This window comes from Ambystoma mexicanum, chromosome 4p (genome assembly GCF_040938575.1).
Source record: "Ambystoma mexicanum isolate Mex_15411 chromosome 4p, UKY_AmexF1_1, whole genome shotgun sequence".
In the NCBI taxonomy this organism is placed as follows: Eukaryota; Metazoa; Chordata; class Amphibia; order Caudata; family Ambystomatidae; genus Ambystoma; species Ambystoma mexicanum.
The window spans coordinates 993643867-993666624 of NC_090927.1; the positions used below are offsets into that span (position 1 = coordinate 993643867).

The following is a 22758-nucleotide window of genomic DNA, read 5'->3' on the forward strand; positions in this document are numbered from 1 at the left end:
ATGATTAAATTCATGGGTGCCACCGCCAGGGGACAAAAATCACCAGTTCAGCACCTTTCACCGAACCCAGTAGGTCAAAATTCTTCTGGTAATGTATACCCCCATATTTAAAATTCTTGTTTGTTGTGTTTTCTGTATTTCATGTACCCTGGTTTATAAATGGGGATTCTTATATGCACTGAAAAATTGTACACAATAACTGTTGAACAGAGTTTTGCCTTGAAGAAGACCGAGAGAGGTCGAAACACGTGTTGGCACATCATTCTGTCATTTGATATTACATACTGGATGTGAAGAACATTAAATTCCGCAATTTTTCATTCACGTGTTATTTGTAACATATATTGCACATTGGTTGTGCATGAGGACTTTTTACTATCAAGTTGTTTTAACTATGTGATATGGCAGCGCATCCAAAATGTTGGAATACCCAGTGTTCTATTCGCTTTGCTAAGTGGGTTTGAGGTGCCCGCTTGTTCCCTCAGGGTGCAGCAGCCTGTCTTTTGAATTTAAACAAGGTCATTTTTTCCAATAACAATTGCTCAAGCGCTTACATTTACCTGGTACACCTGAGTCTTCCTGTTCTGTTTTCCATAATGGGTATGAAACTTCACGTGGTTACTGAAATTTATTAACGGCCTTATCCACTAGAGTACTGCAGGGCCAACGTTAACATCGCATGATCTGTTACTGTGTTGTAATAAGATTAATCATTTGGAAGTTATATAAATGTGAATACATGTTTTGATGTTAATGTTTTCTTAAATGTCCACAATTCCCGGCTAATGTGGGCTACTGGGTTGCCTAAACTGATACGCCTTTTGCATGGTTAGGAGGGGGTAATTCTGCGCAATTTGAGCACCACCACCCCTGGTCAATTTATAGTCTTCTGGTTGAAGAGACTTAGAAATTAAACGGAACACACATTTCATTAGAAGTGTAGGGCATGCATTTAAGCATTACACAACACAGCTTTGATATGGAGTGTGTTTGGCGCATGCTAGATTTTGGTGAGTGTAAGTTTACTACTATTGTCAATCTCCACGTTAAGCGAGATGACGTGTGGCTCTGGGTAGTCACTCAGTGATGTGGAATCTGAATAGCATCTATAAAGTACTATGCTGCTCATGCAGACTGTTTACTACTTGGCCATGTATACACAAGAGATATTTGGATGCATCTTTATTTTGTAAATCAGGGCACGTCACTGTAAACAACCTCTTGGAACCGCTTAAGGGAAACAGAATTATAATAGAGGATATATGCAAATGAAATTCATAAGGCATTGGAAAGTTAAATGTAAATTACTACGTAGAAACTACATTTTTATTTATTAGTGTGTGGCAAATCACTAGAGTCATTCCTATTGCAGGCCCTTTCACATTGAAAGCTGTAAAAAAAAAAAATGCTTGACCGCACCAGACTCCTCTAGCGCAGCTAGGTTTCAGCAACTGCTATACCAAAAGTGAAGTGTTTAAGTCTGGGGTCGTACAAAAACGCCAAATGAATGAAAAATGAGCATGGATGACATGGTTAGAGGTCAGACGATGCAGGGAATAGAGAGTGTCAATCTCTTGGTTTATATTTTCACCTTTATGTACTCCCATGGAGTTAGTATGAAAGTGAACTAACTTTTCCTTTAATTCCTTTCTCTTAACAATGGCCACTTTTGGGGTGAGTGTTTTATTGCGAATAAAGAGCCTGCAATATGCCCTAATGTTCAAGAATACAATGGGTCAGAGGATATTTGTCTTTGTTAGATATCATTTGTAGGGAGAGGGGAGGATGTGGGGGTAAAAGTAACGAATGAAGAGTGATAACTTGACGTGGATAATGTAATAGAATTGACTGCGGTAGTCTCAGAGTTAGGAGATGCACATTAAACTCTTAGAGTTAACTAGGCGGGCTGCCAACTTGGTTTCCAGAATAAGTAATTGATGTCTAACAAATATATTTTAGTTGGTAAAAAAGGTTTTTGGCCTGTATTTCTTGGGCAAATAGAGACTTGAGCGGGCGGGGGCGGGGGGTGGAGGGAGTTATTTCCACTGCGTTGTTAAATATGTTTACAGTTTAAAACTATGGTATGCAGATGATATTCTGATTGAACTTTATTTATTGTTTTAGTTGAAATTTTTAACTTTTTCAATGGAGCATTACAATGTGGTGCAAACACAAATGATGAACATGTTACAAAGCAAAGTTAAAATCATGAAATTGATTTTTTTTAAGTCAATTTCTTTAGAACAAGAATAAAAAAAATCTGTCAATTGAAATCTGAAAGCCATCAAATGAAGTCTGTTGGAAACAAGAGAGATACGGCATGTGAAGTCTAATTAGCCAAACCTGCATGGCTTTCTTTAGAGCAAATCATATTTTTGAAGATACAGTCAATTTCATATGATCAGCAATAAATAGTCTTGCAACTAAAATCTTAAAACCATCAAATATAGCAGGTTTAGAATACAAATTTCACAACCCATTTCCTTAAAATAACAATATATAATCGAACAACTACAATCTTAAAACCATCAAACAAAAGATTTGAAACAAGGCAAATATAACAAGTGAAGTCTAATTAACAGAGCATACATAGATGTGTTTGAAGCAAAAGTATATAGACATACACGGATGATCAATCAGTACGAATCACTTTGGAGAAATTGAGTGCGGTAAGAGCGAAACAAAGTGAGGTATGAACAATAGCGGTATTTGACGTGTGCAACATTTCATAAGAGAGATGTTTAGCTCTAATTTTGTTACAATCACTTCAGATAGTCCAGTGTCTAAAATCTTATGACTATAGAGTTGAAAGTTTTGGTTCTGCTTTGCTGCACACCTATGGAGTGTTACTTGCAAGAACTGCATAAGATCAATTTCACAAAAAACATTGAAATCTTAGAACCATCAGGAATAAGAATATTTCAGTACAAAGTATGAGTTATATGCAGAGTCTAATCCGGAACTCATGAGTCTGTTTCTTTTGATAGACTGTAATTTGAAGACACACAAGACAAGGTCCTCACTCAGTCAGTATGAGTCCCTTCAAGATTGTTCAGTGAAGTGAGATTCAGAGATTTTAAAAATTGAACAGTGGCAATATTCAATGTAATTTTGGTTGTGTTAATTCTTCTTTTGTCAGTAGGGATATATGTTTAAGGTGTTTATGAAAAAAATTGCTTCCTCAGGTCTGCAATGGCGTGGCATTCAGTTATTAGATGCTGAGTGGTCTCTGGAAATTCTTCTATTTTACAAAACCTGCAGACTATATGTAGATTGCCTGATTTGGTATGATCTTCTGTTATAACTTTGGTCGGCCATAGGTTAAAGCGAAAGCGAAGGATTGTGTTGGCGTAGACCCGATCTGGGAATTTGGCGAGATATTGAGTTAATTCTTTCATAGATTTTATTACAAATGCCCCTGCTTTGAACGCGACATAGGTGTTGCATTTCTCCCAAGTGGATCTCCAGTCCCAAAACCAGAGTTTAATTTTTGCTTTTTCAGGGTTATTTATTAGCAGGTGCAGTGAAATATCAGCATTCTGTAACAAGGCTAAGCAGGAGTTTTTCCATAATTGAAGAGCACCAGAAAGTTGGGATTCTAGCAGGGATTTAAGTACCAGAAAAAGATTGTGTGGGGCGCTTGATGAGAGAAGGCATTTTCTGTAGGTCGCCAACATTAGCCAAATTACCGTCGCAGAGAGGGAGATGAGTCCCAGCTCGAATCTAATGATGGCAATTTCAGTATTCAGTGGAAGAGGGAGGATGATTTTCCAGTAGATACCTTCCAGAATGTCCCACCTAGGAGATTTAGGGGACGATTTTGTCTGGCTTTAATAAGTAATTATGGGGACTACTTTGTGCTTGTTAAAAATGATAGCCGGAAAGATTGAGAATTTTCCATGCTTTCGCTGTATCACTTTCCCTTGTGTTGCTAAGAGTTGCATTCTACTGCAGAGTTCAGCTTTGTAGGGCTGATCAGCAGGGTGGAAATTGGTGTTCACTCCAAGATATTTATATTGCAAAGTTTGTGCAACTGCTACTTTTGAGAGTTGGCAGTTAAATTTATATTCTGATTTGGGTAGCCGGTGATGAAAAATGAGTATATTGGATTTAGCAGTGTTAATAACAAGGTTATTTGCTTCAGCATAGCAACTTAGGGCTGTCCGCTTTCTTTCCAGTCCGATGGGTGTTCTATCTAGAATCACTAGATCATCCGCATAAAGACGATAAGGTATCTCGATTAAGCCAAATCTCGGAGGGAACGATCAAACAGATTTAAAAATGACATGGATGTCATTAATAAAAAAGTTAAAAAGAATTGACGCGAGGGGACATCCTTGTTTGAGACTAATGTTTGCTCATATGGACTGTGATAATAATCCATTGGTCGTGAGTTTATAATTCTGTTTCCCTAAAATTAATGAATTAGATAAATGTATAAAGGGCAGTTAGTATTAAAAAGTTTGGTCCATAAAATTTCGCGAGGCACCGAATCAAAGGCCTGTTTAAAATCTATTAAAGCTATAAAAGGTTGCTTATTTAAAACGGCTTCTTTCTTAATGGCCGATAATAACATTACGTTTAGGGCAATGCCAATTTCTGATACAAATCCCGATTGGTGTATGTCAAGTCGATTACTCTCCAATGGCCATTTTAAGAACTCACGCAGTATCAGTCTGGCTAGGATCTTGCCCGGGCATCAAGAAGCGTGATGGGCCTATAATTGATTGGGTCATGATTGGGTCATTCCAATCTCCTTTCTTAAATATCGGAATGATTATGGCTTCTTGCCAAGACAGCGGTATATTACCGGTCAGTATGACTTTTTTTCAATATTAGTTCAAGAACAGAAGTCCAGGACTCGGGGTGGGCTTTCAGGATTGCATTAGTTAGGTTATTAGGGTCTGGGGCTCTAGACAGGTTTACCTTTTTTATTATCATTAGAATGTCTAATGTGTCAAATTCAAACTTTATGAGGTCTGGAATGGAAGGGAAGAGCAGGTGTGATGTTGTGCTAGGTTTATAAGGAGATCGTAAAAATGCTTACCCCACTTAAATTTGCTTATTGTATTTAATTACAAAGTTTTATGGGCATTTGAGGGTGGATTGTTAATTAAACGTCAAATCTCACCTGCAGATTTTGTCATTAGAGCATTGAGCATTTTCTCAACATCAGTTTGTTTTTGTATGGCTAGAATTTGCTTGATTTTATTCTTGTATCTGCTCTTCAATATAGTCCTCTCAGTGGAGTGAGTTATAGGAGATAGAGCACTCTTTTGAGATCTTGGATGGGTGAACTGAAATTATGCTTATGTTTAAATGACGGACGGGAACCAAGTTGAATCGATTGAGTACACATTTTTGCTTATCATATTTGCTTTAACCATGATGCCTAGTGAAAATGCCATGTCAGAGTCAGAAAACATGACCAGAATGGCTGCAGCAATGGCGTCCAGTCTAGCCACACAACACCACTGATCATGCATCAGAAGTTTTATTACATGGCTAGACTGACATTTCGGTGTAGGCAGTCCAGCTATTTCTCACTGGATCATGACATTTTTTAATGGGTATCTATGATAAAGCAAGCACGATAAGTGTTATTACGTCGCTTGACTGGCGTTATGGTCCAGCCATTTCTTAATGTGTCATGGCATTATTACTGGGCATCTATGAACATACGTGTTATTACGTTTAGGACATTTATTTTGGTATGGCATTGTTAATGGCAATGGCTAAGCCAACAGGAATATGTTCTTATGTGCAGGTACTGACAAATATTGGCAGAGCCAGCTTGGACATGTTTTCTTATAGTATCTTTACTAGCCTTATGCACAAAGAAAACATGAGTATGTTCTAATATGAGAATAATGCACGTGTTACCCTACAAAACCGATAGCAAACTTTCTGGCTTTTAAAACAATTTTTCACAGAGTGCATAGTGTATAATGCACCATTTTAATCCATTATTCAAAAACGTTTCTCGGGGGAGTACTCTACCGAACCACCCTGAATTGGTTTGGGCACTCTCGCTACCCTTGGTTGCTCATGCATATTTGAGGCAAATATTTACGCACCTCCAATAATAAAAATGGGAGAGGGGCCTAGGGAGAGAACTGGAAATGGAAGAATGGGGGAGTATCTGGACCCGTATGCACAAAACCTCAAAGTGTGTTACGAATAACAAGGGGGCTGTGAAAGTATGTTATAGGTGGAATGCCACCACCGAAATCCTGAACAAATGCAATCCGGGCAGTCTCCACTTTGTTGGAGAGGATGTACAGTAACAGGATCATTATTCCATCTGTTATGGTCTTGCCCAAACTCGATGCTATTTTGGAGGGAGGTTTTGAACCAGATTAAGCTAATGACGGGATTGACAATACAAAGGGACCCGGGGATTGTGTTATTGGGCGAGACGGGCGGGGGGACGTTCGCTCTCAAGGGACACTTGGCGGACTTGATTACCCACCTTCTCACTACAGCTAACATCACTATCGCCTGGCTATGGAAGCAACCTAAAAGTCTGGCAATCACCATGTGGTGGGCAAAATGCTAGGACACAGCAGTGGAAGAGAAACTAACGGCCTCTCGACTGGTTGTCATTGGGAGATTTTACAACACCTGGGCCCCCTTTCTTGACTATGCAGAACAATTCCCGGGGATAGTGTGACAACCACCAGATGGTGTACGAAGCATTGAACCCCTAACCTCTTCACTATCAACCGACCCTGACAATGGAGATGTGCAATATACTAAAATCATCAAATGCATTGCCCTATGTCATCGATGTTGTCTCACATTATGCACTTGTACTCTGATTTGACCCAACTTTTGTTGTAAAAAACCAATAAAATATATTGTTAAAAAAAATATATCAGATAGTTTGCTGTGTACAAGGCTGCCGAAAGATGTATTAGTACCCGCTGAGGAGGCACAGGGGTGGCGGCCTCCCAGCCAATCAAAGCTCAAAATGGTGGCTTTACCACACAGTAAAACCCCCGCTCTGAGTCTCCTTGGAGTGGGAAGCTGCAATCTTCCCTTGCTGGGAATCAGGTAAATGCACCTCCCATGCCCCAATACTCTCCTTCCACCAAATCAAACCCCAATTTCCACACTCCCAACCCGCCCCCACTCCCTCCCCACCTAACTTGCGCTCCTCTTTCCCTCACTGGCGACAGGAACGCTTGGTGTTCCCGGCGCATCTCCTTCCGGGAAATGGCGGCAATGGAAAGCGAGAAGGGACTACATGTAGTTCTCCTCTTCCCGTTCCATGGCAGCCATCTTGTTTTGTAGTTTTTTCTCAAGTTGAGAAACTATAAACACGCCATTTCTCAACTTGAGAACCAAATATGTGTACAACATGCGGGGTACTAATAACACAATCCTAACAGTGGCCCATGTCATTACCTGACCGGTAATGCCCCCCCACCTCTGCTTGTTTGCATTACTTAATTGTTACAGCACATCTGCTTCACCACCCTCAATGTACTGTCCCAAAACTCCAATTTCTCTGTTCCTATCCCATCCCTAGGAGGAATCCCTGAATGAAAAGAAGACAGAATTTTGCATCTAGAACAATTGCAGCTGAGCAACTACACACTTTTCCAGTAGTTTACCAATAGGTGGTTACAATTGTAATTGGTCAAACATTTCCCAGCACAGCGGACACCAAACAAAGGCTTTTTCAAGAGAGAGTTGATAATTTGCTTAGAAAACAGAAGTGGCACAACCAGTTCAATGAGGCTCAGGTTAATGATGCTTTGCATGAGTGGGCAAGGTCCACTGGATGCTGAGTAAAGGGTGGGGTTGGCTCGTTGAACGAAGACAGTGTATTTGAGAATCTTAAATAAGTCAATCGGGTTTTGAAAGGCATGTAGGGGAAAGCTCTACTAGGGAAAAGGAAAGGGCTTTATGAGAAAATGATAATTGATTTGTGAATATATTTAGCAACCGCATACAAACCCAATCTTGTTTTGGTCATTTTTTTGTATACAAAATGCATTCAGATCTTTCTTTAAAAAGTTGAAGGGGGGAGTTATTTATGGGAAGCAATGCTTCGAGGAGCAGAAATATGAGCCAGCTGGGCCTTAAAATGGTTGGCCCCAGATCAATGGAAGAGTTTATTTTACAATTTTTATTTTTATTTGTATTCATAAAGCGCACAAAACTGCCCTGAGGCATTGTGGCACTGTTACAGCAACCTTATGCTTATACAATCAATGTTTCTGTTAGTTATAGTAATGAAAAGCAAATCGCTTTGTCTTCTGGTTGATTATATTTCTCACATTTGGATTCATCCCCCCCTTAGTTTCCTTCATGTATTTGAATAACCAGGTTACTCACCGTAGTGACCACCTTACTCCTAGTCCATAGTCCCCTTTCCTCCATACTTATGGGACATTACTCCGTCCTGTGGGATGGGACCAGAGCACTTTGTAAAAGCATCAAAATTTTGCAGAAGTTTTTGTCCTTCCTCTCTTTTACGCGGGGTACTGCACGCGGCTGTAACCCCTTCCATCTCAGCTCCGCCCCACGCATCGCCCATCAGTCCTTTTCTATCGCCAGGTCAGAGACCTTTAAGCAAAAATAGAGGAACCTTATTAGAGGGGACGGCGGGTGGGCGTATGGAGGAAAGGGGACTATGGACTAGGAGTAAGGTGGGCACTACGGTGAGTAACCTGGTTACACTCATACGTCCTGTCCCCTTTCCTCCATACTTACGGGAGATTCCCAAGCACTCCTCACAGGAACTATGGGTGGATGGAAAATCCCTTATTGAAAAAGGTTCTTCAGCACAGCCTGGCCAAACTGAGCATCAGATCTGGAGCTCAGGTCTAGACAATAATGTTTACAAAAAGCCGATGGGGAAGCCCATGTAGCTGCCTTTGCGATGGTCTCCCAGGGGACATATTTCTGAAAAGCAACTGCCTTGCCCCGCACCAGGTGCGCATTAATTCCTTTAGGAAGCAGCAGACCTTGGACAGTGTAAGACTCCATAATACAGGCCGCGAGATGGTCGCCTTAGAAGCCTGTCTACCTTGTGGGTTACCAAAGGTCACAAATAGTTGAGAAGAGCTCCTAAATTCAGATGTTCTGTCCAGATAGAACTTAAGAGCCCTTCTAACATCCAAGCAATGCAGAACCCTTTCCGCTTCTGAAGCTGGGTTTGGAAAGAAGACCGGTAGGGAGATTGACTGATTCAGATGGAAATCAGAGACCACCTTTGGCAGGAAAGAAGGATTCGTCCGTAGGACCACCTTATCCTTGTGGAAAACCAAGAAGGGATGCTCCACCGACAGAGCTTGGAGCTCACTCACACGCCTTGCTGAAGTAACGGCAACCAAAAAAGACACCTTCCACGAAAGGTGCTTAACGTCCACCGTGGCCATAGGTTCGAATGGTTCATGGCACAACGCCGTAAGGACCACATTAAGATCCCACGTCGGGTGCGGTTTTCGAACCGAAGGATAAAGATGCATCAAACCCACGAAGTGCCTCCTAATCACCGGATTTGACAGTGAATAAGAGCACTGGTCCGTGGATAGGTAGGCACCCATCGCCGAAAGATAAGATCTGCATGACAGAACACGAATGCCCGATTCTGCTAGGTGAGATATGAAGGACTGCACCGTGTCAATAGTAGCCCCCCTGGGGTCCAGCTGTTTGGCTAAGCACCAATGACAGAACCGAAGCCATTTGCTCTTATACAGAGACCTCGTCAAGGGCTTCCCGGCTGCCTGAATTATTCGCATGTTATCAGCAGACCGATTGAGACGCTATACAGACTTGAACTTAGGCACCACGCCGCCAAGCTGAATGATTGTGGGGAGGGGTACCACAGCTGCTGATCCCTCTGGTGAAGCAGATCGGGACTCACCAGTAGCCTGATCGGTGCACACACCGGCAGATGCTGAAGTTCCGAGAACCAGAACCTGGCCGGCCACCACGGGGCTATGAGCAGAAGAGAACAGTTCACCGTGTTCCTCAGCTTGCAAATCGTCCGATGAATCAGAGGTAGAGGCGGGAAAGCATAGGCCCTCATGTTGTGCCAAGGAATCCCGAGAGCATCCCCCAGAGAGGAGGCTCCCAGACCATTTCTGGAGGCATACAGAGGAAGTTTCTTGTTTGCCGATGTTGCGAAAAGGTCCACTTCCGGAGTGCCCCAACACAGGAATATCTGAGAGAGGATCTCGGCTTTCAATTCCCACTTGTAGTTGACCATTGTCCGCCCACTGAGGGCATCTGCTGTGACGTTCAGCTGGCCCGGAATGTGTACTGCTACCAGCCAGACACCGTGGCGAACCGCCCATTCCCAAATCTGGATGGACAGATCCACAAGAGGAGGAGACTTGGTGCCCCCCTGCTTGATGATGTAATACATTGACACGACATTGTCCATGCGGATACGGACCACCTTGTCGGTAATGACCGGCCTGAACGCCTTGAGCGCTAGGAAAATCGTCAGAAGCTCCAGATGATTTATGTGAAGGAGCTTGTCCTGGGGCGACCAAAGGTCCGAGACCTGAAGAAGATCCAACGTTGCACCTCACCCTAAGAAGGAGGAGTCTGTCGTGACCGTCACTATAGGGGCGGGGTCTTGAAACCCCGCATCCACCGACAGGTTGCTGAGAGACGACCACCACACCAGGTCCGCTCTTATGGAAGCTGGAATCAAACTCATCTTGGAGTCCGGATCCACCGCCTGACGCCAAGAGCACCGAAGAGCCATTTGAGTCTGCCTCATCTTGAGTCGAGCAAGAGGAAGAGCCAATACGCACGAGGCCATGAGGCCCAGAAGCCTCTGGAACCACCAGGCCAACATGCTCTCCGACTGCACAAACATCTGACACATGGCCAACAGATCCGCCATTCTGTCCCCGGTCAGGTAATGGTCTGCCACGCCTCCCAATGAGATGCAATACGTCCTCCCACTGGGGTCTCGTGCGAGCGCAAAGAACCCTCATTTGGCTGGTTTTCCGGTGGCGGCACCACCTGATCCTGAGGAAGCGGCTGAGGAGCGGGAGAAATATCGACTCTGTTGCTGCCTCTGGCGGGAATTTCCCTAAGGGGTATCGCCTCTGTGGAATTTTCGGTCCAGAAAACCCCTAAAGCCAGAGGAGGGCCGGGGCTGTGACAATGGCCTCTGTGTCCTAAAAGGTGGTTTCACCAAGACAGACAAGGACTTGGCGGTCTGGGTGCTATCCTTCGTTTTGGTCAGCTCCACATCTGTTGTGGAATGAAAAAGCTCCTTGCCGTCGAAGGGCAGATCCAAAACCTTATCCTGCACCTCCTTAGAGAACTTGGTGGCATGCAGCCAAGCCTGACAAGAAGTATCCACTCCAAGCATAAGGCCTCGGGCTGAAGTGTCGACGTGATGAGCCACCGCCTGCAGCAAATCCTGAGCCAGGACCCTGGCATCCGACAAACCCGCCTTGAAGTCCTCAAGCTTTTCAGCAGGGATGAATTCCTCAAACTCCGACAGACCTTTCCACATTTTCATATTTGCCCCCGCTAACACCAGTTCTGCATTGGCCTGACGCAATTGCAGGGCCGAGTTAGCAAAAAAAAATCTTCCTCCCAAGGGAGTCAAGAAGGTTAGGGGAGGGTGCCGCAGGTCTGGATTGCAAAGTGGCCGCAGCCATAATTGTGGAGGAGGGGGGTGGACAAGACGCTAAGGCCACCTCTTCCGAAGTATGAAGCCTGTAGCGAGCGTGAATTTTCTTATTGACAAACAGTCCAGAGTGTGGTTTCTCCCATACTCAACAGACCTCGGCCCAAACGTCCTTCTGCAAGAACAAGACGGTACGCACCGAAAGAGACGAGGTGAACGCCCCGAAAGCACGCCCTCCCGCGAAGCGGGTGCCTCGGGTACTGGAACATGGTCGTGAAAGGCTCTGATAGAGCGGGGCTGGTCTTCGCCATCCTGATCGCCCTGTACATCATCCAATAGATCCGGATCAGGTTGAGACACATCCGGCACCACAATCGTCTTGTCCACTGAGGACAATGGAGGCGGGAGAGGAAGAGTTGGGGGAGGCCCAGCCGGTAAAGGCAGCGCCGGCGGAGGCACAGGCAGCGTAGACGGGACCGTTTGTGCCGGCGGACATATCTCCCTAAACAGGCCCTTAAAGTACTCCTTCATGGGGTCGGAACGCATACGTTTCTGAAACTTGCCAAAAAAGACGTCCTCCGCCGACGATTTAGGCGTGACAGGAGGAGGCCTCTCATGAGGAGACTAATTCCAAGGGCGCAGGGGGGAGGGTCGCCAAGAGGGCCCTTCCCCACTGTTGTCTACATAAATCAAGGGCGCCGATGCCGCCGGCAGCGAGACATTGTGCGGTAGAAGCATCCAAGCGTTCCAATCGTAAACTGGAAGAAACGGATGTGCACAAGAAAACAGATGTTCACCTGAAAGAGTAACCCCTACACCTAAGACCGATGGTGTAGTTGTATCCAAAATGGCCGTCGTGGTCTTGGCTGGAACGGCTGCCATTTTGTCGGCACCTGAGGAGAACTGCAACACGTGTGGAAGTGAGGCAGGGGTCCCCACAAGTGGGTTAGGGGTCTTCATTTTAGCCTTAATACAAGGAACCTCTGCCGAGCCGGTACTGTGTGGCCTAGGATGTTTTTGTGACATGCTAATAGCCAAACTAGCCTTCGTAGGAAGGGCCTCGGCACTGCCGGTAAAGGAGGAATTACGGTTCGAAACCTCACTCCTTGCCCTCTCAACAGTTCTGGGGTCACCGCAAGAGCGGGAATGATGAGGAACACCTTTCACCGACAAGGCCTTAACATGCCTCTCAGAACTGTTGGTCGCCTTAGCCTCTAAATAAGAGGCCTCGGACCCAAGTCCGGTAGCAGCCTCTTCACGGCAGGCCTCGAACTACTGTCCGGTTCCGACAAGCCCAGCCGAGGCCTCGAGGCGCACCCCGGTATCCCACGACTCAGTACAACTGGGTCTACAAACAGCCCCCACCGGAGGGGCCTTGGATTGTGATCCGGTGACAACAGGCCCCTTACGGAGACCCTCGGAGAAAACTCCGGTACACTTTTTAGGCCTAGGCGGCACCTCAGGGCAAGCCCCAGTAACAGAGCCTTTGACGCTCCTCCCAGACCGGGAAGACCCCGGAAAGGAGTTCCCCCGGCCGGGGTGCCCTAAAAAGTAAAGAATTTACTGGGCGTTTCTTCTTCTTGTCGATGAAGGATTGGAAATGCGTAGGAGGAGTGCGCTGAAACACCTCCTCCCACCGCTCTAACCAACGTTGAAGTGCCCGGACCGAAAGGGAATCGCAATAAAAACACGAGTCCCACCGGTGGTCAGGACCCAAACACTATAGACAAAGAGGATGGGGATCCGCCCTGGCGAAGCGTCGCTGACAGGAAGAACAATTCGGGAAATCTAGCTGAAAAGGCATACACAGACTATCACGAGATCGCAAGCGAGAGCCAGAGAGGAGGAAATTGGAAGAAAAAACCTTCTGCAGATGCAAGTGCGTCCAGTCTCGAACGAACGGAGAAAAGGACTGATGGGCGGGGTTATGGTCACGTGCAGTACCCCGCGTAAAAGAGAGGAAGGACTAACATTTTTGCTAAATTTTGATGCTTTTACAAAGTGCTCCGGTCTCGTCCCACAAGGCGGAGGAATGTCCCATAAGTATGGAGGAAAGGGGATAGGACGTAGGAGTATGTGGATTTACACGATGATTTTGATAGAGATTGCATTTTGATAGAGATTGTATTTTGACCGTACAATTATTGAAGGTAGAAAAGGGAAGGTGAGTACTGGGGGAAGGCCCTGTTACAACTAGGTGAACTACATGTCTGCGCAGCATTAGAGATATGTTCCATTGAAGAGGTGTCTTGGTCCTCTCAGAATAGCATTTTGGTCTTTTCATGAGAGGAGTGGGAAAATATTTCCAGTAGAAGAAATCCTTCATTAAGAGCATACCATTTTCTTTTCAGAATAAGAAAACCACATATGTTGCTGAGTAGAAATAACTGTAAATTTTAATTGTAGCCAGAGAAGGTGTGTGTGTGCATGTCTGCAAAATAATCAGTTATATTTATTTCTATATCCATAATGCTAAATATCTGATGAGTTCATCAGTCTATTTGTGTACCTTTGATGTCTAAAACGAGGTTCGGTTTCATCCTAATGTGGATCTGGCCTTCGGGACTAATACTCCAGGAATGAGTATCGTTCTTGTCTTCTTCCAGAGACAGACTCAACTTTGAGCCTGCGGTCACCAAACTTCCTGCAACGGCCACACAGCAGTCTTCAGCTATCTGTTTAATGAAAAGACAATTCATCATAAATGGAGCAGAGCTACATGCTTGGCATGACATACATATAACATTTAATTTGGACTTTTTCATGTACTATGTTTCTGGAATAAATCCCATTTTTAATACAAAATCATTTGAACCCACTTACATTAGGAAATAATGCCTCTGGTTGAGACTTCACATTTATAATTTACAATCAAGATTGTGAACAACTTACTCAACTAAATGTATAGCCACACACTGACTTTGTCCTTTGTCTCACCCTTGTGGAAGATGAGCAAGTTGCCCAAAAGATGCTATAATCTGTGACTGACTGTATCTGACAAAGACCACACTTCAGAATGAAGCTACACAAAGCCTTTTGTAAGGTGGCGAGGGTTGGCCCTGGCCTTGAGAATTGGCTTTTCACTGGTCTGTATTTATCTCTTTCTTTGATGCTTGAGAAGCTCTGACTCATGTTGACAAGTATACAATGCCATTTCTCTGACTCATGTTGACAAGTATACAATGCCATTTTCAAATGTTTTTTCCTCAGATGCTGGAGGACTTCTGACCTCTGTATCAAACATGTAATGAAATCCCTCAAATGTCCCTCTCAGATGCAAAGGTGTGCCCACTCCAGTATCCAACATGGAATGGGCATATCTCCAGTGTCTCATTCAAAGATGTGGAGTTCTTACACCTGTATCCAACAGGCAATGGAGGCCTCTTCTCTGATATTTGAGGGATCTGCTCCCTGTACCACCATGCTCCTTAGAAAGCTTAGCATTTCTTAATTTGGTCCAGGATGTTGCACTCTGTATTCTAGGGTGCAATGTTTCATGTCAGTCTGACATTCATAGGGTACTTTAGAAACTCATATTATAAGTCCAATCATGCACTGTTACTAGTCTGCATGACTTTCTCGATTCACGTTTCCCTTTCTAAGTGCTCTAGGGTCAAACACTCCATGTACCAGAGTTAAGCATTATATCTTGAATGAATATTTCTCGTTTGTGGACCTCCGAGTTGTAGTCTGATATATTAAAAGATGCAGTCTTCACATAGATGACGCAGTTGGGAAGGAGTATATAAAAGAATATGTCGTTATTCATCAGATGCATGCTTAGATTCCAGTTACTCTTCTACTTATTAAGACAACCCCAGACATACACAGCTCAGTCCAAATGACATACACATAGAACACCTATTCTAATGACTCACATAGCATCCCTGTGACTGCTCATGCACACTGAATTTCAACAGTCCACCCTCATTCAGATAGCCAGCAGAACAGGCAAGACAGAACCCAAAATGTCTCCTTCCCTTTCATCAGACAGTCATGGATATGTTCGAAGACTCCATAATACTCATCGCCACTAACTGGCACACTCACATAACAGAAACACTCCACAACATACAGAGAGGGCTGTCACAGGCCTCGAGCCTGAAGAAACAATGCAGAGAGGCTTGTTCTCCATGCATTCCATGTACACCATTCAAAATGAACACCACACACACTCCACCACATATGAACAGGGAGTGCACAGGCCCAGAAACAAATGAGACCACGTGAAGCCCAAAGGTCCCGAGCATACCACAAACATCATATAATCACAAGACCTGACATGCAATCCCAATACCAAAGATTGACCACACATAGCATACTAAAGTGAAACAAAAGGAATGTGAATCTGTCACAAAAAATGTTCACACCTTCAGTTAGGGTGTGAACTCACAAGTATAGCAAGTACAGGCCATCTTTTCCCAAAAGGGCCGAAGACCCAGCCCATGCATCCTCACCCATGGCAACAAAGCCCAAAAAGTAAGCTAAGGTAAAAAGAAAAAGTGATCTTGTAGCGCGCCCATCTGCTAATAATGTTAGCCTCGCTGTGCAGGGTTCTATAAAAAAGACAGGTCGGGATGAGCAGCAGTTGGTTTGATACAGAGAGAGGCAGATGTAGAATCTTTCTTGCGGATTAATGCATATCTGAAGCACCAGTTACCTGTGTGGTGATAGGGAATCTCTGTGTTCATGGGAAAAGAACGTTCAGGAGGGTTATACATAAGGAAGACCTCAGGGTTGGGAGAGCTACGATGGATGCAGCATGGCGTTGATAGCAGCAAGATAGGGCTGAAATCTGTGATTTATTTTAAACTTCGTTTATTGGCATTTGGTAAAAACATAACAGAACATCAGTGGTTAAACAATGATAAAGTGGCAGGTCCAGTATACAGGCAAACCAACCATATTAGGTAACCAGTCTGTGCACATTTGTGCCCAGGGGATAGGGTGCTGGTGGGGAGTACGGGGGATATAAATAAAATTAAAAACACAACATTTTCTGTGCTTAACAACTGAGCTCTCATTCAGGGCGGACCGATGGGGCTTCGCAAGGGGGCATGATTCGGGTTCCCAGGGATGGGCACGGAGGGGAGGGTGCTGGGGGTGGGTTAGTTAGGGGAGTGGTTAGCAAAGTGGAATGAAAAGGGGTACAGCAGAGGTGGGGTTAGTTCACAATTCTGTCAAGCAAACAAGGCATAATGCTTGAGGGGGATTCATGGAGGTTTATCATCAGAGGGATGGAACATATCAAAGACAAGTGTTTTCCATGCCTCGTATGCTCCTGCTTGAAGTTCATCCTGGCTATAGTGACCCAGCCCATGCTTTTGTTTCAGCGTCGCACCAAGTCTCAAATTCATGATACCACAGTTTGTAGTGCAGCCCCTTGTTTTGTTTCCAGGACATGGCAATTGGCTAGGATGCAGGCCAAGTCCATAAACCTGGTGATGTGCCGGACCTCCCTTATTCTGGAATATGCCCCCAGCAGGCACTCCAGTGGATTTCAGGTATATCGAACAATTCCAGCCGCCCTGCAGGCGTGTTCAATTCGGGACCAGAAAGTTTGCACCTTGGAACATTTCCAGAACACGTGGATTAGGTCTACACCAAGTTTACACCATGGACATGATGTGCATCCATGTTTACCAAATTTAGCCACTCTCTTAGGGGTCATATACGTACGATGGAGCACATTAATCTGCAGTAGTCTAAATCTGGCATTCCGGGAGACTTTCTTACGTAAGTACAGTACGATTGTCCATTTATGATCAGTAATTGCAGACCCTATATCCAATTCCCCACGTATCTTTAAATTCAGGTTTTGTAAGCCTGAGCCGCTTAGTAGGCAGCCGTATAATCTGTTAACAGGTCTACAGCAGTCTTCCAGCATATACATTAAGGTCAGGAGTTCCAACTCTTCCGGCTCAGACGGCCATCCCGCCAATTGTCCCCCTGGCAGCCCTGTCTGTTGGATTAGATTATCCAAGTCCCTGAACAGCTCATTCTCAGATGTCCCCCCATGTATTGATTCCCCATGTTTCCCAGTGCCTGATGGTTGCCATGTCTTCTCTGGTTCTGCATACATCTGCCACAATAGGGGCATTAGATGAGTAAGGGCGACGGATATGGAGGAGCTTCATTGTTCGGGACAAAATCTGTTTATTTTATTTATTTATTTATTTGAATTTGTATAGCGCACAGCGGCCATGAGGCAGCGAGGCACTGTTACAGGAGGTTTTGCTTGGTACATACATGAGTGAGTCAAAAACAATACAGAAAAAAAGCAAAGGATACATTTTATACAGAGAGAGAGGATGTGTATGTTACTTGTCAGGAGGTACAGTTCCTGTGGCAGTGCCAACATCTTTCAAATGCATAGTGGGAACATGGTTAGTTGAACAGTTTGGTTTTTAGCAATTTGCAGAAGACATTATAGGATTCTTCATTTCTGAGCGCAGCGGAGAGGGCATTCCAGTTCTTAGGGGCTAGGTGTTGGAAGCTGGAGCCTCCTGCTTTTACCCTTTTGAAGAGTGGGAGCTACATCTGGTTGGTGAGATGTGATCTGATGGGTCTGGATGATGGGTTGCGGGAGATCCTTTCTGAGAAGTAAGGAGGGGCGTTAAGTGATAGGCACTTGTGTGTGATGGCCATTGTTTTAAAGAGGATGCGTTCTCTGATAGGTAACCAGTGCGTGTCTTTCCTGGCTTGAGAGAGATGTTCCCTTTTGGGAATGCTCAGTGCTGCTCTGAGGGTATCATTTTGTGTTACCTGGAGCTTATTGATGTTTTTGGCTGATGTGCCAAGGAAGAGTGCATTGCAGTAGTCTAGCTTGGTGCTTACGGTGGCTCTGGCAATTTATAGGCGGTTTTTTGATGGACCGGAAAGGCTTGACAGCGTTGATGATATTTGTGGTGAGGGCAGTTTAGGAGGCTATGGCACTGACCTGACGTGTCATGGTCAAGGAGGAGTCAAGGTATACCCCTAGGATTTTGACTGATGTTGATGCAGTAATGGTGGTATTGTCAATGTTAAATGTGCTGTATTGGGGGGAGAGTTTCTTAAGTGCTTATTTGGTGCCTACCACGAGTATCTCCGTTTTATCTCCAGTTAGACAGATGCTGTTGGCTGTGTAGATGTTAGTTAGATCTTCAGCGTCTCGTTCGTAAATGTCGGTTATGGGGAAAAGGACTTTGGTATTGTCGGCATAGTTTGTGTAGGCTATGTCACGTCGATCCAGGTCGTTGAAGAGGGGGTGAAGATGTTATAGAGGGTAAGTGCGGTGCACAAACCTTGTGGAACTCCACAGTGTATGGTGGTAGGAGAAGCACAGGCAGAGTCTGAGAATACTATCACGAGTCTCCCTTTGATGAATGACTCAATCCATGCTTTGGCTTGTGGGGAGAAGTGGGCCATATTTATTAGTTGCTTACCGAGAATATCGTGGTTTACAAGATCTAAGGCAGCCGAGAGATCAAGCAGAAGGAGAAGTGCCGGTTTGCCTTTGTCCATGATGTCACACAATTGAATATTAAGATCGAGGAGGGCAGATTCCGCTCCATTGCCCCGGCGGAATTCAGATTGCCTTTTACCTACGATTTATTTTTCTTCTAGAAATTGCTGGATTTGCGTGTATGCCACCTTGTCTAAAATTTTAAGCGAGAATGAGACGGTGATGGGCCTATAGTTGTTGGCTATTTCGGGGTCCAAGCAAGATTTTTTTTTTTTTAAAGGAGTGGGCGTACCCACACTTCTTTAAGGCTGTCAAAGTTGGTTTTGAAAGATGCATTGATGAATGTTTTTAGAAAGGGGCAAGGGTTTCTGCGCAGTCTGATTAGTTTGGCTGGGCAGGCATCAACTTTGCAGTTTGATGGCTTGATTTTGTTGACGATATCTAAGACTTCAGATTCAGTGACCTCCCTGAATGAGAAGGGTGTTTTAATGTATTGTATATTGAGTGCTTTTAGAATCTGGGTGGGGAGTTGGGGTGGTCTGTTTGGAGAGGTTATTATGATGCTCTTCTATTTTTTTTTTGCAGTAACTCAATTTTGGTTAACAGAGCTGTCTGTGCGCTGTTACACCAGGTTTTGTCTTTCACAATCTCATGAGATTCAGTAGCTAGGGTGGATAGCTCTTTGAAGATGGCAAAGAGATCCTTGGACTCTGAAGTGACGTTGGTGATGCGTTCGTTGTAGGCGGATGATTTGGCTGTCATTATTGTTTTCTTGTAATGAGTGGCTAGGATCTTGTAGGAAGATAATGTGGATTCCTGTGGAGAACTTAACTACTTCTTTAAGGGTTTACGTTTTTTGGGTGCGCAGTTCTTTCAGTTCTGTGGAGAACCAGGTATTACACTGTTTAAATTTGTAAATCAGTGTAAATCTTTCTGCCCAAGGTCACAAAAAATGGTAGGCAGTACATAGCTGGGTGGGAGCCACAGGGTTTCTTTGAGGCGGGCGGGTGAGACCAATCGCAGATGTAGCATTGATTCCGAGATGGGGTCATCCGACAAACATTTTGTGACGTAAATTAGTTGGGCAGCCATATAATATAGTTCCAGCCTAGGTAGTTGTACACCTCCTGCACTTTATGGTCAGGGCAGGACCTTTAGGGAGAGTCTGTGGCGGTTCGGGCCCCAGAGAAAGTCCCTGAGTCACGTGTCTAGGTCGCGAAAGAATTGGGCCCCTATATACTAAGAGACGTTCGTGAAACAGTAAAGGAATCGGGGGAAAATACAAATTTTCACGATAGCAGCTCTACCCATGAGGGACAGCGGTAGCCTGGACCTAAAGGTCATGGACCTCTTTAAACCCTCCAAGACCTTGAGAGTGTTAAGGGTGGGAGTGTCTTTCGGTGTGTGCGTAATGTGGATTCCCACGTACTTAAAGGAATGAGCCTCCCAGGAGAGCCCCAAATCTGGTAGTGAAGTCCCTTTCACCCTTCGGAGGCCAGCCAGGGGGTTAAGGCAGGATTTCTGCCTGTTAAAGACTATTCTGGATATTTCAGCAAATTTGTCTAGTACCATTGAGAGGTTGTGTTGTGGTTCTCCTATGCACAGTAAGACATCATCAGCATGCAATGATATTAGGTGCTGGGTTCCCCCTATCTGGATGCCTGCGCCAAGTATTCCTGGCGCAAATATACTGCAATAGGATCAAGAGCCAGTATATATAACATGGGTGACAGCGGGCACCCCTGGCAGGTCCCGCGACATATGTTCCACAGTTTGGAAATCTGTCTGCCAGATTTTACCCTGGCTGTTGGGGAGCTGTTAAAGCAGTGTGACCCAGAGGATGAAGCTGTCCCCCAACCCGAAGCTCTTCAGTGAGGCAAGCAACCATTCCCAATAGACCGAGTCGAAGGATTTGATTGCGTCCAGTGATGCCACTACATAGCTCTCTGCGTAGTGTTTGGTTTGGTCAATGATGTGCTGTAGCCTGGGGAGGTTTAGGGTAGTGTTGCACCCCGGAATGAACCCGGTTTGGTCTATGTGTATCATTGAGGCAATTACCTTGCGAAGACGAGCCTCTAGTACAGTGGTGAGTATTTTAATGTCATAATTTAACATTGCCAAGGGTCGGTATGAATCAAACTTGACCATAAGTTTGCCATAGTAATTACATGTAGGCTACTCTCCCAGGAGGGCGCCATGGTGAATTCCAGCGAGCAACAGCTGCCAGAGAGAAACGACTGGTGTGCACGGGGAAAGAACACAAAACAGTTGCAGAGCCCCATTCGATTTCCAGGGACCATTGCATCATCAAGCGGTACATCAGGCATAAAGGAGAGGCTGGGCTGAGGCACGTGAGGGCCGCTGCTAGAGTCCCAGGCCATGTATGCCATTTGAAGCCCAGGTAAAGGTGTGTGGTGAGCGGAGCAGCTCCCCCTTGTGGGCCATAAACCAAGACATAAAGGCATGACAGCAGCTGAGCCATGCTGTCCCAACCACGGAGGAAGAACAGGTTGCTGTGAGGGCTGAGAAGCTTGGGTTAAGGAGCAACCAGGTGTTCACAAGGTTTCACCAATAAATAGCAACATTCACCAAAGGTAATACAAGGCAGAACCTTATCCTACGCTTACCCAACAGGGGCCTACAACCAAATCTACCTCTACAATGCATCAACCTTTTTGAAAGGAAGTAAGAAATTCTGCAATAAAACATTATCCGTCTTTGAAACCAGCCTTCCCCATGATCCTATGAAGGTTTTCACAGAGATTGTGCGGTCCAGTTGTCAGAGGCTGCAAGGAAATTGCACATTGTGATGCTGAACTTATAAAGTAAATAGGTTTCCCATTGTTAGGAGAAATTTTCTTTTTACATCTTTCCTTCGATAGATTTCTAAAGGACCTCGTTTTTTGTGTTTGTTTTGAATCTTGTCCTGACATTTTGAGGGTCAGTAAAGCAATCTGCTTTACTTCCCTTGCCTGTTTTGCAAATTCTTATGGGGAAATTGACAAGCCCCTAAGATTGTCAGAACTGAGAGACTATGCTGCGCCATATGAATGCTTGTTTTTTTTTACAATTGCACACATGTTTGCATACATCACATTACTGTGAAGTGCAGCTGGTATACTTTTATATAACATGTTTTTGGATACTTTGCATGAGTGCCTAAGACGAAATGGTGGAAGCAGTGACATTTGTACCATTCTTGTATTATTTTACTTGTGCACTTCTGCAATTATTGCAAATGTCTACTAAAGTCACTAGGTTTTTTGCTTGTTCTTTAGCCATATTGTTTTTTTGGCCTTCTTCCTGCCTTCTCAGGACAGGAAATGCCTTATATGGAAATCCCTTTCCTGCCGAAAAGCTGTGGCTGAGGGGCCTTGTGTCTGTGTGAGCCAAATGAAGGAGCTGGCACTGTCTAGTCCCAATCCACATCATCTGATGCCTGAAATCTGTCGCTGGGCAGATGTGATGACCAATGGTTGTCTTGGATTGGACAACCCCAGGCTGTTTGAATGGTGCTGATCTTTACCATTGGTGTGCCTGGGCTTGCCCCCAGCCTCAATCTTGGAATCAATAAGGGCTCCTGCAACTGACCATCAGATCGTTGTTGGAAATAAGACTTCTATGAAGAAGAGCAGCCCACTGAAAACCCGAAGACAACTCCTGCAGATGACCAGCATTGAGTGTTGTCCCAGTAAGA

The 22758-nt window shown here is 44.7% G+C and overlaps 1 protein-coding gene across 2 annotated transcripts in view; it reads right to left on the reverse strand.

The window, feature by feature from the left end:
* CRYBG1 (crystallin beta-gamma domain containing 1) overlaps positions 1 to 22758 on the reverse strand; it is a 1845005-nt gene that overhangs the window by 19304 nt on the left and 1802943 nt on the right. For both annotated transcript variants that reach the window (XM_069606577.1, XM_069606578.1), the window contains one exon: positions 14124 to 14289. In XM_069606577.1, the coding sequence (XP_069462678.1) occupies positions 14124 to 14289 (166 nt within the window). The remainder of the gene's footprint in view (positions 1 to 14123; positions 14290 to 22758) is intronic.